General features: G+C 35.5%; 1 protein-coding gene across 1 annotated transcript in view; it reads right to left on the bottom strand.

The window, feature by feature from the left end:
• Window positions 1–12741, bottom strand: part of IL31RA (interleukin 31 receptor A) — a 38309-nt gene extending 25568 nt beyond the window's left edge. The window contains exons 1-4 of the mRNA XM_006912468.2: window positions 12654–12741; window positions 9437–9554; window positions 6932–7104; window positions 2412–2563 (exon numbers count right to left, since the gene is read on the bottom strand). Of these exons, the coding sequence (XP_006912530.2) occupies window positions 2412–2563; window positions 6932–7104; window positions 9437–9554; window positions 12654–12723 (513 nt within the window). The 5' untranslated portion in view covers window positions 12724–12741. The remainder of the gene's footprint in view (window positions 1–2411; window positions 2564–6931; window positions 7105–9436; window positions 9555–12653) is intronic.
• Between the last annotated feature and the right edge of the window lie 3855 nt (window positions 12742–16596).

The following is a 16596-nucleotide window of genomic DNA, read 5'->3' as shown; positions in this document are numbered from 1 at the left end:
ATGAATAGGTTTAGCAAGGTATGACCAGGAGTGGAATACAAAAGCAGATGGTATTCTAGGCAGAGGCATAGAATAGTGAAGCAACATGACACAAGGAAAACTAGCAATTCATAATTAATAGAGAAGCCGAGGCAAGATGAAAGATGAGGTTGGAGTGATCAATAGAGGTCAGGTCTTAGGGGTTTAAAGATCTGGCTCTTTATCCCTAGGTAATGAGAACCATCCATAGAAAGCTGGGTTGGTTTAGTTGGGTTTAGAACTGTGTAGACTTGTGTGTGAAAGCTGAAAGGAGAGAGATACTGGTTGCACATTGCACTTTCCTTCCCACTTCCTCCCAGGAACTGGAAGCTGGAAGGAAGGAGGCAAAGATGAGTACGGATGTAGGTGAGTTTGTCAGAGGGGAGGTACAGGATACTGGAAGTTAGGGTAGTTTACACTTGCTGCCCTCACTTAGTGTTGTATGTGGTTTAATAATTTTCCAGAGGGACATAGATCTTGGTTTATTTTTCTTGTTGAATCCTATCCCAGCAGCCACAGGACTCTGGGCCCAGACAAACAGAAGAAATCAAGGGTGTCTAGACAGAAGTTCCTCAGGTTCACTGAGACTGTGACATGTGGTATGAAGGAAGATGCTCTGCTCAGGGGTTCCCTTCTGGTTTCCAGAAACTACTAATCAGTGAGTCTTATGTTACATGTAGTCAGGTTTTAGGAGAATGGTTCCAGAGCTGGCATAGAAAGGAAGCTAACAGGAGAAGCAGACATCATTATTTCTCTTGTTCTGAACACAAGAGAAAGTTAACCAATTTTCTGAAAGAGTTCTAGACTAGGAGAGGATGCAGTAAACATAGTATCTATGGGTTTTAGTGATAGCCTCATGAAAAAAGTAGGTTAATTGTAGTACTAATTAAAGAAATCTGCGTAAAAGGCCAAAGGGAGGAGAGGTCGATGTCTCTGGATGTTCTCTCTAGTTTACTGCATGGCTCCAATGTAGTCACTTCTTTTATTAGTGATTAAAGTTTTAAAAGTGTTATCAAATCTGAAGATATTGAAAGTTAGGAAGTAGAATGTTAACTATAAGTTTTGAGTGTTAGAATAAAGATTCTAAATAGGCTGAAATGATAAGACCAACATGAAGAAATTCAATAGGAGTAATAAAACACCTGCACTTAGGTTAAAAACCAACAAGCTATAAGATAATGAAGATATGTTTTACTAGCAAATCTAATGTGGGAAAAAAGTTTTAAAAATTTAACTGATTCAAGTGGCTAGGAGCTAAGAGTCTATAAAGTAAGGTGGTTACAAAAACCAGTTGGTACAATTTCAGCCTGCATTGACGGAAATACAAGACTATCATCTGAACTTTGAGGTAAGAAAAGATTTCTTAAGATACAAAAGGCATTAAGTATAAAGGAAAAGACTGATAAAATTTGACAGTATTAAAATTAAAAAGTTATGTTCATCCAAAGTAACCATAGAGGGTGAAAAGTTAGGCCGAGTGAGAGATGTTTACAACATACATAACAAATAAAAGATGTATAAGTAGAATATATAAGGAACTCTTAGAAGCCAATTGAAAAATCAGACTAATAAAAAAAAATGTATGAAAGACTTAAATCAGCACTTCACAGAGGACTCTAAACAGCCAATAAACACAAGAAAAGGTATGCAACCTCAAAGTCAGGTATATGCAAATTAAAGTCATGATTCCATTGCATTCATAAAATGGAATACTACACAGCAATGAAAAATATAAACATCAGTATTATATAATGTGAATGAATCTTAAAAGCACAATATTGAAAGAGCCAAACAAAAAAATGTATGGATTCCATTTATATAATGTCTCAAACTATGTTGATCAAGATGCAGGCTTAAATGTTAAAATCATAATAAAAAGCAAAGAAGTAATTACCAAGAAAATCAGGATAACATTTAGCTCCAAGGAGAAGAGATTGTCATCAGGGTAGACAGGGGGCTCTGGTATTCTCTTTTTGACCCAGTTGTTTTTACATGAGTGTTCACTTAATAATTTGTTAAATGCAATATTTATGTTTTGTTCATTTTTCTAAATGTGTATTACATCACAATTTCATAAAAGGTTGGAAAATTGAAAAAGGCAATGGCCAAGCCATAGACTCTCTAGCAACCAACATAGCTAAACACAAACCAGGGTGGAATGCAAAAATAAACTTCTCACTCTTTAATATGTCTATTTGCTCAAAATGCAAGATGACTATAGTAAAACACTTTTCCAATCTAAAAGGCTCAAATGAGAAACTGGGAAGAAAAGTGCTCACTATTCTTTAACTTCTATTTTCAATGTAGAAAAGAAGAAAATGATTCCAGATCAACAAAGTTGTAAGTCTCCTCTTTGGGCCCTCTAATAGAAATATTGTAATGGTCCAACTTACCCAGCCGGTACTATTTACTGTTCTGAATCGAAGTATGTATTTTAAAATGGATGAAACAGGCGCCAACACAGGCCTTTTCCATTTTATTTGAATCATTCTTTTGATGCCCAAAACTGGTTCCACACTGCAAATGTTAGGTGGTTCGATTTTTACTGAAAATAAAAATCATACAGTCCTCATATTTGCAAAAAAGATCAGAAAGTGCTAATAACATCCAGCCAAAATTGAAAAAAAAGAGTCTAGAAAAGAAATGATAGTGCATATTTTGTCATGTGATGTATACAAATCCATAAGGAAGGTTGTGCAAAGGAATGCTGCCACTACCACCACCCCGCCCCACAAAGTGAAATGTCCAATGAGGAAAGGATACATTCCTATGAATTTTCTACAAATCTGTCTTTTACTAATTGGTTCAGATAAATGGAGCAGAATAGAGGTTAAAAAAAAAAAAAGAGAGACTACATGACCAGTATGGGTTTATTTCTGGCTTCACTGTTCTGTTCCATTTATCTATGTGCCTGCTTTTATGCCAATATGATACTATTTTGATTACTATAGCTTTATAGTATATTTTGAAGTCAAATAGTGTGGTGCCTCCGGATTTGTTATTCTTATTCAAAATTGCTTTAGCTATTTGGGAGACTTGTGGTTCCATATAAATTTTGAATTTTTTTTTTTTAATTTCAGTGGAAAATATCATTGGCATTTTGATAAGGATTGCATTTAATCTGCAGATTGCTCTGCATTGCATGGTTGTTTTAACAGTATTAATTCTTCTGATGGTGAACCCAGGATATATTTTTATTTTTCTGTGTCTTCAATTTCTTTTATCAATGTTTTACAGTTTTCAGTGGACAGATCTTTCACCTCCTTAGTTAAATTTACTAAGTATTTTATTCTTTTCGGTGGGATTGTAAATAGGACAGTTTTCTTAATTTCTTTTTTGGATAGATCTCAGTGTTTAGTAACACTTTACTAGGCCCTAGGTGTAGATGATAAAACAAAATTTCTTCAGAGATTAATTGTATAAATCTGTGTCTTACTAATTTAGACCAAAATTTCTCCTCACTCTAAGTAGCAATTATAGAATATTTATATATCTACTAAATCTAGTTGAAAGAGGGATAGAAAATTTGGGAGTTTTTCTTTTTACTTTTTATCTTGTGACTGGCTTTATTTTTAATACTTTAATTGCTAAAGTATACAAGTTCATTTTAAGGGAGTAAAGATAATGAAGGTATATAAAGAAAAAGTAAATCATCTTGTCCCTTCCAGGTCCATCGTCATGAGGTAACACCAGTTTATAGTGTGAGGTAAGCCTTCCAAAGGAAATTCTAAAAAAAGAATTTTAAGAAACCTAAGTCAAACACTTCACAAAAACGTCTCGAGCCCAGATATCTACACTGGGAAAAGTCTACCAAAGGTTTAAAGAAGAATTATCACTAATCCTTCAGAAACTCTTCTAAAAAGCAAAAGACCAAGAAACACTTTCCAACTCATTCTACAAGGCTAATAATACCCTGATATCAAAACCAGACAAAGGTATAACAAAAAAACAAACAAACAAACAAACAATAAACTAATATCCCTTATGAATATAAAAAGCAAAAGGCCTCAAAAAAACCCCTAGCAATCAAATTCATCAACATATAAAAGGGATTATACACCACAACCAGGTAAGATTTGTCCCAAGAATAAAAGATTTGTTTAACCCATGAAAGTCAGTCAATGTAATACACCAACCATTTTAATAGAATAAAGGACAAAACTACGTGGTTATCTCAATATATACAGAATAGGTATTTGACAAAAACCAACATCTAGTCATGATAAAAACATTCAATAAACTATGAATAGAAGAGAATTTCCTCAACCTTATAAGGGCATCTACAAAATTCCACACCTAACATCACACTTAATAGTGAAAGATTAAATGCTTTCCCTCTAAGATCAGGAATAAGAAAAGGATGTCTGCTCTCACCACTTCTAAAAAGGGCAACCAGGCAAGAAAGATAAATAAAAGGTGCCCAGATTGGAAAGGAAGAAGTAAAACTGTATTTTCAGATGACACAATCTTGGATATATAATTCCTAAATTATTCACACACAAAAATTAGACTCCAAAATACAAGTTCAACAAGGTTGCAAGTTCCAAGATCAATACACAAAAAATCAATTGCATTTGTACATTCTAACAATGGACAATCTGAAAATGAAATTAAGAAAGCATTTCCATTTACAGCAGCATCAAAAATAATAAAACACTTAAGAATAAATTTAAGCAAAGAAGTGCAAGATTCATACCCTGAAAACCATAAAACATTATTGAAAGGAATTTTAAAAGACCTGAATAAGTGAAGAGACATCCTATGTTTGTGGACTGGAAGATTTTATTGATAGCAATATCCCTATCAAAATTCCACCAGGTTTCTTTGCAGCAATTGACAAGTTGATCATAAAATTTGTATGGAAAAGCAAGGGACCCAATAGCCAAAACAATCTTGAAAGAAAACAAAACTAGAGGACCCATTTATCGAATTTTGAAACTTATTGTAAAGCTACAGTAATCAAGATAGTGTGATCCTGGCATAAAGATAGAAATATATATCAATGGAATAGAACTGAGAGCCATGGGGAGAAAAATCTTACATTTATGATGAGTTCATTTTGACAAGAATTCCAGGACAATTCAATTGGGAAAAGAATCATCTTTTCAACAAATGGTACTGAGACAACTGGATATTCCCATGAAAAACATTCAAGTTTGACTCCTGCCTCATACCATATACAAAAATTAATTCAAAAAGAATCAAAGAATAAACATAAGAGCCAAAACTATAAAGCTCTTAGAAGAAAATATAGCAATAAATCTGTGTGACCTCAGGCTAGACAATTTTTTTTAGATCTGACACAAAGCAAAAACAATAAAAGAAAGAATAGATAAATTGGGCTTCATCAAAATTAAATATTGTTCTTTTTCAAAGGACACCATCAAGAATTAAAAAGACAACCCACAGAAAAGGTGAAAATATTTGCAAATCATATATTTGATAAGGAACTTGTACCCAGAATATATAAAGAACTCAACACTCAATAATCAAAAAATGAAATAATTTAAAAATTGTCAATGTATCTAGATAAACATTTCTCCAAAGAAGATACACAAATGGTCTATCAGCACATGAAAAGATGTTCAATATCATTAATCACTAGGCAAATGCAAATCAGCACTACAATGAGATACCACTTCACACCCACTAGGATGGCTATAATCATACAGATAGACAGTAACTAGTACTGGAGAAGAAATGGAGAAGTTAGATCTTTATAAATTGCCGGTGGGAATGTAAAATGGTGCAACCACTTTGGTAAAGTTCGACAGTTCTTCAAAAAGTTGAAGATAAAGTTATCATATGACCCAGCAATTTCACTAGATAAATATCTGAGAATTGAAACATATGTCCACACAAAAATCTGTACACAAATATCCAAAAGAGCAGTATTTATAATAACCAAAAAGTAGAAACCACCCAAATTTCTATCAACTGATGTATGGATAAACAAAATGTGGTATATCTTTTTACGTTCAGCTATAAAAAGGAATAAAGTACTGGTAAGTGCTACAATATATGGATGAACCTTGAAAACATTATGCTACATGAAGGGAACCAGGTACAAAGGCCATTTATTGTATCATTGTATTTATATAAAATGTCAAAAACAGGCAAATCCACAAAGGCAGAAAATAGATTAGTGGTTGCCAGAGGTTGAGGGAAAGGGGAAAGGAGGGAGAAGGGATTGGGGACTGATTGTAGATGAGTATGAAGTTTCTTTTGACAGTGATGAAAATGTTCTGGAATTAGATATTGGTGACATTTGCACATAATGTAAATCTGTAAATGATAGAAAACTGACTTGTAAAAGGTAAACTTTATGGCACGTGAATTATATATCAATAAAACTGTTATTAAAAATATGGTGAAAATGAGTTTTTGAAAAGGAATTAAAAACATAAAAATTAGTGCAATATTTTTTAAAATAAGAGTTTTATTCTCTTCTACATGAGCAATGGTGTTTTGAAGAGGAAACTGCTTCTTTGAGTATAATTGATGATCAAACTACAAGAGGAAATCAGGGACTAGCAAAATGTCTTTTCTCATTCCTTTCTTTTTTCATTTTATTTTTTTATTAAGTTTATTGGGGTAACATTGGTTAATAGAATTATATAATTTTCAGGTGTACATTATAATTTGACATCTATATATTCTATTGTGTGATTACCACCCAAAGTCCAGTTTCCTTTCTTTTCATAATTTGATAAATTCCTTTCTTCTTCCCTCCTTCCCTCCTCTTTCTTCCCTCCTTTCCTTCATCAATAAGAAGACAAATTTTTATATTTATCTGTAATACCCATCTACTATATTCCTGAGCGCTGAGTCTACTTTTGAGTCCACAGATATCTCTTTAAAAAGGGGGTCTCTTTTAATAAAAGAATATATAAGCACTTAATATAATACTTACTTATGTTATCTAAGCGCCAGTGTGTTATATCAGATTCAGTTATACCATCTGAATTTTGGGCTTCCACTTGAATGGTGTAATTATCTGGGTTTGTTATACTTGGAAGAAAAAAAGAGCACGAAGCCCCTTTTTCACTTGTAGAATTACAAATATCATTTTTCTGTCCATAAGAGCTTTAAGAAAAAAATGAATCAACATGAGTTTAGTTTGGAAACACAGCCATACTTAATGTACTAAGAATGTATTTGTTAGTTTCATTCTGGGTTTCTCTTGAATACTGTACAGTCCAGAATTTGGTACCCCTTTCTCTAAATTCCTTCCTCACCCTCCATGTAGAGATAGAAGCTAACCGCTTCCTTCCTGCCTGAGATTCTAGAAACCATGGAGACCTCCTTGGAACCTTATAAATCCATTAAAAGCTACCTGTAATTCATTTCTTATTGGTAACAAATAATGAATAGGCCTCTAAAAATCCCACATTCTAGCCTTGAGAACTTATTTTTAAAAGAAAAAAAAATCAAACAGTATTTGTTAAATAATGATAGATACATAAATAGAACTTAAAATGACAGTTTTTAATATACCTATATTTATTGATATGGAAATATGCCCGTTACTCTATTGTTGATGGAAAAGAGGATACATATTATATACAGAATAAGCACATTTATATAAACATATATTTAGAGATATCTGGAAAGGTCTTCATCAAAATGCTAAAGTTATTACCATTGGTGGTGAAATTTGGGATGATTTTTTACATTCTTGTTCCTCAGATTGAATTATTTTTTTTTTACTATTGGTATATATTGTTTTCAGAAGATTCATTATTTTCCTAGATAAATGACTTAAAACCTATCACTTAATGAGAACAAGTACACATATTGGTAGGAATCACATGAGTATGTACAACTATAGTCCACACGGCTCTGGGGATTATGCAGGAGATAGACTAGGCTGAGAACAGAAAAGGAAGCCCATGCCTGGCAGGTCTGAAGCCATCAAGAAGGGCTGTACATAGGCCTGAGGAAACCCAGGGGGGTTCCTAAATCTACATGAGCAGCTGATGAGAATAATGGCCATCCATGGGGAGCCATGGAAGGGGAGTGGAAGGGATGACTCTTTAAAACAGAAAAATAGGAGTAACTCTATTGAGGTTTCCAGTTTTGCACTGTACTGATACTTTCTGTTCGACACTGGGCCTAGAACTAACAAGTATGGAAGAAGATAAGTCATGTGGACCATTAACTAAGATGTCGCCTCAGCCACTGGATGCATATGGTGGTCACCCAGAAGCTGTAATTGAGAAAAAATCCCACTCCCTGTTCTTATATGACCCACAGGCTAAGAACAGGTTTTACACTGTTAGATGTTTAGGGAAAAAATATAAAAAGAAGAATATTTGAGGCATGTGAACATTATATGACATTTAAATTTCAGTGTTTATCGATAAGGCAGCTTTCCTGCTACAACAGCAGTGCTGAGTAGTCTCACAGAGACCCATCTCCCTCTAAGCCTAAAATATTTACTGGCCCTTTCAGAAAAAGTTTGCTCACCCCTGTTTTAAATCATTGTTCTGTCGTACTCATTGATATATCAGTGCTGCAAAGATTATTATTTGCTTTTTTCCCTTTTTCTCTTTTCTCCCTTTCAACTGTAAAATATAAAGTGGACTTCCCTTATACCACCAGTTACCAATTTCAGGGAGCACAAAAAAAAGTATACATGAGATCTTATACTAAAAAAAAAAAATACAAAAAAATACAAAAAACAAAACCCTGGAACTATAGACTCTCTTTTTGAAATGGAAAAAACTTAAACATCATCTTTCAATAGTTCCCAACAGGGGCCTCCTTATTCTTAGGGGAATATGAAGGACATGGGTTTCATGAGCTTTTTCAAAATTTCAAAAAAAAAAACAAAAAAAAACACAAAACCCTGTATGTACTCACTAAAACATCTAGCTTTTGGCTAGAATTATAATTAAAATTTTTATAATTTTTATTCTAATAGAATAAAAAGGAATGTTTGAGGTAGTGAAAAACTTGGAAATAATTGTCTTGGTGGAAAACTGTTTGACAGGGGTCACATAGCAAATTCGTGGCAGACTAAGCTAAATCTGCCTCTTAGTTCTGGGTTTATACCCTATTCACTACATCTGGATGCATAAAGGATGAACAGTTTTATAGCACATTCTAGAAAGAGGAAGAATGTATTTGAATATAGTAAATAAATAGCTTTTCCTACTGTAGTTATAACCAGTGACTACTATTAGTAGGAAGAGGCCATCATGCAGCTACACCTCCCCCCTCTCCCTGTAGTTGCAGATCCTGTCAGCATGGCTTCAAGTAGCTAAGATGTCACCCCAGCCACTGGATGCATAGTCACATAGAAGCTGTAATTGAGAAACATTTTACTTCATAAGTGACTTGAGTCATAAGGGAACCAGGAGCCTCTGCCTCACCCCCTTACTCCCACTAACAGCACACAAGCTCCCATACTTACTAAGTTCTCTTAACTTTGTACCATGTAAAATTGGCTTCTTTTTCTGGATTCCATGTGCAAGTAAAATTTTTCTTATAGTAGAAGACACAAGAAATGTTCTCAGGCTTAGCTGGCAGAACTAAGAAACAAACAAACGTATACATACTCAAACACAATAACTTCAATACATAATAAATATTGCCAGCACTGAACATTTTGATGAAAACAGGCTAATCAAATGCTGGATTTGTAGGTTAGTTCCTAGGTATAACAAGTTCTCCTAATCAAGTCAATGGAAAAATCTAACTCTATCTCTTCAATTATTCCCTTTGAAGAACTAGATTTCTAGTTTTTGAAAAAATACTTTTTACATTCTTACTCAAAAGCAACATTTTAGAAGCAAAAATTATATTAAAATACCAGGCAAAGTAAAACATCAAATGATAGAACCACTCTGGATAACTGGGCAATGGATGATGTAGGGAGGAGAAAAAAATACAAAACATTGAACTATACCACACTTCAACCTTATGCATTACCAATTTTTCCCCAGAAGAATGGCATAATAGAGAAAATTTCTGAAATATCTTTTATTTTATTTTACTTCCTTTTCATTCTTCCTCTGCCTTGCACTGGCTGTATCCAAAGCTAGCCACCAAAAACCAATGTAGTAATAGATCTGCCTGGATCCAAATACACCCCCATCAAACTTCAGTGCCTTTACTTTCCTGTTCTTCTTTAATACCTCTCTATAGCTCCCTCAGAAGCTTTGATTAACATATAAAATGCTGTAAGCCAGAAAGGGAGTCAAACAACTGGTGCCAGAACCATTAGCGTCACCAGGTATCAGGAGAAGAGAAAGTGTTTCTAAAAATGATTTTCTGTTCTACCTGAGCTCTTTTATGGGGATACATTTGTCTTGCCCTTACTGGTTGGCATATGACAAGAAAGCAATATTCTTACAGAGGTCACTTGATATTGGTGTACGGGAGGAAAAAAATCCTGCTCCTTCTACCCTCCTAGGTTCTCCAACTGGGGCCTTATAAAATTAAGACAAAAAACAGATTATCAAGAGAAAAATAGTTTGTTACACTATTTCCAGTGCACATTGCACAGGAAAAACCTCAATAAAGAGTAACTGAAAGAGGTGGTTAGAACATGGGTTTATAAGCACCTTTTAAAAAATACAATAATTTGTAGAGAAGTGACTAGACAGGAAAAGGAATTTAGGCTTTCAAAGGTGGCAAACTGTGGGAAGGTAAATATATGTGGGAAACTAAGAGAGTAAGGTTTGTGTGTGCGGGTCCATCTTGGCACCAACTTTCTGCCTTCTTCATGGCTATAAAACTTTCTCAGGAGAGGAGATTTATGGCAGTCCTCATTTTCAGAAGTATCAGCTTTTAGTCAGATAAAGGAAGCTCCAGGAAGACTTCATTTCTGCATTATTGATTCTCATTTGCCTCCAGATCAAAATAATACTTTTGTCACAGTGGCATACTCTGATGCCCTACCCTGGTATTACAAAAGAGATCTGTGATAAATAAAATGAATGCTCAGAAATTTGGATATTAAAAAATGGACAACTAAAGGCTAGATTTACCACTTGCACACATCTATCCTTCCCTCACATCTTAAAAAAAAAAAACCCATAACTATCTTCCTACATTTCTAGAAATAACTATTTCCCCTATTTCTGGAAATAAGGGGAAATAGTCACTAACTTTTCTCTAAGAAAGACTGAGAGAATATTCTAGCTTATCAGAGAATTTCACACTTGGAAGAGGAATATTTTTTCAAAATGAAAAAGATGTTCTCAATCGTCCCTCTATGCTTGTATCACTTTAGTGCTGCTGCAAAGTTAGCGTCTTGAAAAATGTCTTGAAATACAAGAAGGACAGGCTGAGCAGAGGCCACAGGAAGGATATTTTAGAAGAGAAGCTGGGTGAAACCGGAGCCAGTTACATAGAAGATGGTATAAGTAAAAGGTGATAAGAAAAGAAAATAGGGATAGAAGATAGAAAAAGACAAGTTGAGGGAAAGGGTGCATTGATAGGAGCCATGATGTTCATAATTAGAACTTTAAATTGGATAACTGAGGGTAACTGCTGATTTCTGAGCTGGCCAGGAGAGGCTAAGTGAGTCGGGGAGACACAAGCCCACCTGCCTGTACTATCTATACAGTTTCTGAGTGCCCCGAGTATAACCCCAGAGGGATACAAGGCAGGTCATACCAGGACAGAGGTCTGGCGAGCATTCTCATTATCTGTGGGTCACAACTGCCCTCTTGTTCGCCCCTGATTACTACATGTTATGGACTGAATTGTGTACCCCAAGTCCATACATTGAAGCCCTAAGCCCCGGTACTTCAGAAAGCAACCGTCTTTGGAAATAGGGCCTTTAAGGTGGTGTTAGTTAAAACGAAGCTGTTAGGGTAGGCACTAATCCGATCTAATTGGCGTCCTTAAAAGAAGAATAGGACACACAAAGGGATGACCATATGAAGAGGCAGCAAAAAGGAAGCCATCTCTGATCTAAGGAGAGAGACGTCAGAGGAAATCAATCCTGCAGTCACCTTGTTCTCGGACTTCTAGCCTCCAGAACTATGAGAAAATAAATTTCTATTGTTTAAGCCACCAAGTCTGTGGTATTTTGTTACGGTAGCCTGAGCAAACTAATACGCATAGCAAAGTTTGATTGGTTTGTTTTATCTGAGATAATTACCTTTTTTTTTTTTTTTTTTTTAACATAAGATGTGTTCGAACTAATGAATCTTAGAGCTGCAAGGTACTGTATGGATTTCGGGCCCATAGTCTTGAGTTAAACCACTACAGAAATATGTTGTTTAATCATTTCCCTTTACATCCTTGAAATTTATGACAAATGTGTGAAAAATTATATATTTTTGTTTTTATGTGTGTGTTTTACATGAAACCATCACATGGCACAAAAACTACTGAAATAAGCACTTACCATTACTCTAAGACAGTGGATCTTGACCTTTTGGGTGGTCAAATCTCCTTTTGATAATATGATAAGCCATCTCGCCAAATCTGCACATGCGTAAATATACATCAACATGCACACACCACCCACACAAATTCAGGAAGTTCTTAAATCCCCTGCAGCCCATCTACACGTGCCCGTGGTCCAGGTGCTCCTTTGCTCTCAAGTTAACAGTTCTTGTCCAAAGAAGGCGATTACAACCACATAATGCATAAAATGGCACAAGCCAACCTACCTGCCAGGCTGAATCTGCAAAGTAGAGGAAGCATCCACAGTGCCCAGGCCCACATCATCCTCAAGTTCATGCAGACAGGCTGGAGAGAAAGCTGAAAATGTCATCAGTCAAGAATTAGTTTCCTGTCTCTTTTCAACAACTCGATTTCCAGTGACAGATTCTAGGGATTTTGAGTAAGTATTTTTATTTTTATTTTAATTCTTTAATCTTATTTTATTTTATATTTTGGCTCTCATCACATAGATCCCTTTATAATTACTCCACTAAATCCAGTCGAAATTTTATTTTGTCCACAATTCATTCCATTATATAAAATGGAAAGTATACCAGCCACCAAGAATATACTCCAGAAAAAAAGTACTGTGAGTTGTGTGGATCTGAGACCATCCTCTGGCTCTGCCTCGGTTCCAAAGCACTTAGCCAAATGCAACAACTCATAATTTCCCAAATGCATCATGGTATTTCACATCTCCATGCTTTGTTTATGTGATTCCTTCTGCCTAGAATGTCCTTTCTGCCTCATTCGTGGCAAATTAATCCATCTTTCCAGAGTAATCTTGAGGATATCCATCTCTAAATACCCTCCCTGAACTCCCAGATGGAGTTGGCCAGCTGGTCCCTCCCTGTGTCCCACCTCCCTCCCTGCCATCTGTACTGTGTCACACAGAATGGCTTTTCCAGTGTACCTGTTGGATTCTCTTCACAGAGGGAGCTTCTGAATAGTAGAGCTTCTCTTACTCCTCTTTGAAGCCTTAGTGTTTAGGGTAGCGCCTGATACGTGGTAGACATTCAATATTGTTTGTGAAATTAATTAGAACAAAAAGACTGCTGGCTCCTCTTCTCATCCCAGATGAGATGGTGGGATAATCTAAGAATAAAGCAAACATAAAACCAACACCTCATTTCAGGAAGAAATAAATGATGCTACATGTTCATCTGAAAGATAGTTATAGGAAAAAAAAAAAAAAAGAAGAGTGCTCAATAAAATTAATCATTTGAGAAATATGCGTATGCAGTATTTCTGAAGAAGACCACAAGGATAAAATCTCATGTACAAACCAAGTGACATACCTAACTAATTGAAAATGCCTAAAGCAATAAAGCAGAATGAAGACTTGGATTTATAATAATAATATCATCATGAAACAGTAAGAGATGGGTTACATAACAGGAACGGTGAACGCCTGTTATCCAGTAGCAGTCGTTATTCTTTCAAGAAAAAAAACAGTTTGATGTAAATGAGTACAAAATTTAAAGGAAAACATGTTAATTTTTCAATGTAGAATAAATGTGTTCTTTAAAAATTAACTGAAACACTAATAGAACTTTTAATAGTCTAATTATTCAGAACTTTGTCTTAATTTTCTCTGTCTCTTAGCCAAAAGACAGGCTTTTACAAGTTCTGAAAGCATTCTGGAGAGGGAGGGAGGCCTAACCATGGAGACTATAAAAGCTATAATGCTGACAGTCTTAATGGAATAAATGAATAATTTAGGTGCTAAAGCTAAAACTGTTATTCTGATACAAGGTCTTGCATTTTTAAAATCTTATCAACAGTAAATGTTGAATAAAATTAATATATAAAATATTTTTAAGTAATGGTAATTATTGCTTGACTCCTTTGCAATGATCATTATTTGTGAAATTAAAAACAAAAACAAATCAACAGTACTAAATTATACCCAGAGACAAAGCTTAAAAAGTTGCAGTAAATGAAGAGTGTGGCATTCTAGAAGCTGGCACTGCCTGAGTGTTAGCCCTGGCACTCTCACAAATTAGCTGGTGACCTTAGGCATTCTTATTCATTTAGCACTGTTCCATCCAGACATTAAGTACTTGGAATAAAAGAAGAGCCTGTCCCTGACTTCATTCTAGTTCAGTGGTTTTAACATGGAAATGAGGGTCAGAGGGTAAAGAGAATAGCAAATTCCAGAGTGAGCTACTGTTGCTGATGGTTCTGTGTCATATTCCTCAAATGGGTTTGAGAAGAAAAAAGGGTTGAGAACCATTATCTACTTGCTGAGATAGAAGCATGAATAGTAACTGCAAATATCACATGGTAAGTGCTGTAATTATAACAGCACAAGAAGAGCACTGAGTATCTAAGATGAGGAATGGGTTACTGACTAAGGAACGCCAACAAGTGTTGCTAGTATGATGATGCCCCTCGTTCTAAGCTCACTTGTCCTCCAGTGCCTTTTCCACTTACCCTCACACACCAGAGAACCAACACCAAGTGATTGCTTGTTCGTAGTAAATGCTAAGAAACAAATGTGAGGTGCTTCCTAGGAACTTAGAAGTAAGTTCAACTGAGAGTTTATCTAGCAAAATCTGTGCACAAAAGCAATTCTAGTTATCTGTGGGGATAAATCAAGAATATTTGGGTAAATATGGAACCGAAGAGCTTGAGTTCACTCTGAACTCCAGCCAAGGAAATCTGGGTATAATCTCAGACAGTTGGATCTGGAAAGTCATCATTGTCATTCAGTTGTAGGAACCTATTCAACTAATTGTATCCTAAATGGGAGACTTTGAGAATAGAAAGGAGGGGTCATCTCAGAATGTAAAATATTGATGGTTAAGAAAGATAGAAATTGGCAGTATTTATTAAGTACTATCTATGGGAGGAAATGGTGAAATTTTGGAGCGATATACTCTAAAACAGGGCAACCATCAGATATCATCACCACAGCTTTGATGAAAGATCTCGAAACCAAAAATCTGCTTGCTCTGCTTCTATAAAGCTTTCTCTGATTACTAAGATTTAGCAGAAGGGGAGGCTGTTCTGAATTCATCAAAAAAACTATCTTCCCTTTGTTTAAACACATTAGTCTCTCGAAGTCTTTTCTTTTTATTTATTTTTCAGGTGAAGCAACCCTTGGTTGACCTCACAGATTGCAAGGACCTTGTTGGCTTACAATCTCTTTTTTATTTTTTATGCCTACAGCATCTGATCTTCCTAGGTGGTCTCCCATCTTCGTACTAACCAGGCCCGACCTTGCTTAGCTTCTGAGATCAGATGGGATTGGGCTTGTTCGGGGTGGCATGGCCAAACAGTCTTGAGTCTTAAATGAGGTGAATCGGCCTTCCCAAATCTGAGTAGTTCTAGGTACAAGACGACGCTGGGTCATAAGAAAGTCACAAAGATTATGCTGCGCTCTTGAGGAAAATCACCAAATCTTTGCTTGCATTCTCTAAGTTATCAGCCCTAACTTTTAAAATTGCAGGAGCTTTGAATAACTGGTCTTCGGTAAGAGGTCACTTCCTAGAACTATACAGTTTCTCATTAGTGGGACCGCATTTGTATACAGCATTTAATGAAGCCTTAGAATTCTCAGACAACACTATGAACTTTCCATGCTGGGCAAAAAGACTCTTACAATATACAGTGATGCCAGTTAAGTAACTTGTGGTATATTATCTTTAAAGGTATGAACCTAGTAGTAGCAGCTACTGTTAGGAATACAATGACTAGAAACAAATTTAAAAAGTTATTGCTGGCTATCAGCAGTGGCTAGGGACAAGGAAAGAGGGAAAAAAACAAAGGAGATACTGTCTCTGCCAGTTGATGCTAAAAATTTTAACATGTTAAATAATCCCCGCTTCCTTACACACACAAATACATATACATAACACACACACACACACACACACACACACACACACACACACACACACACACACACACTCCCCTTTACCCCCGTCCCCAAGCTGTCCTTTGGTGATTCAAAAGTTCCCATTCAAAGCCGAATCCTGGATACTAAGTTTCATCTGATTTCACTTGTATAAAAATGTACCATTATGTGGTTTTCCTAGGGCTCCCCTACTTTCTTTCATTCATTCATTCATTCATTCAAACATTCACTCAATTAATGTATATTGATACCCATTCTGTGCCAGGAACTGTGCATGGTATGAGATTGGATTTTTAAAGAATGGGCAA

Source organism: Pteropus alecto, unplaced genomic scaffold (genome assembly GCF_000325575.1).
Source record: "Pteropus alecto unplaced genomic scaffold, ASM32557v1 scaffold73, whole genome shotgun sequence".
In the NCBI taxonomy this organism is placed as follows: Eukaryota; Metazoa; Chordata; class Mammalia; order Chiroptera; family Pteropodidae; genus Pteropus; species Pteropus alecto.
Note: the sequence above shows the minus strand (reverse complement) of the source record. Positions and strands in the feature narration are given on the sequence as shown.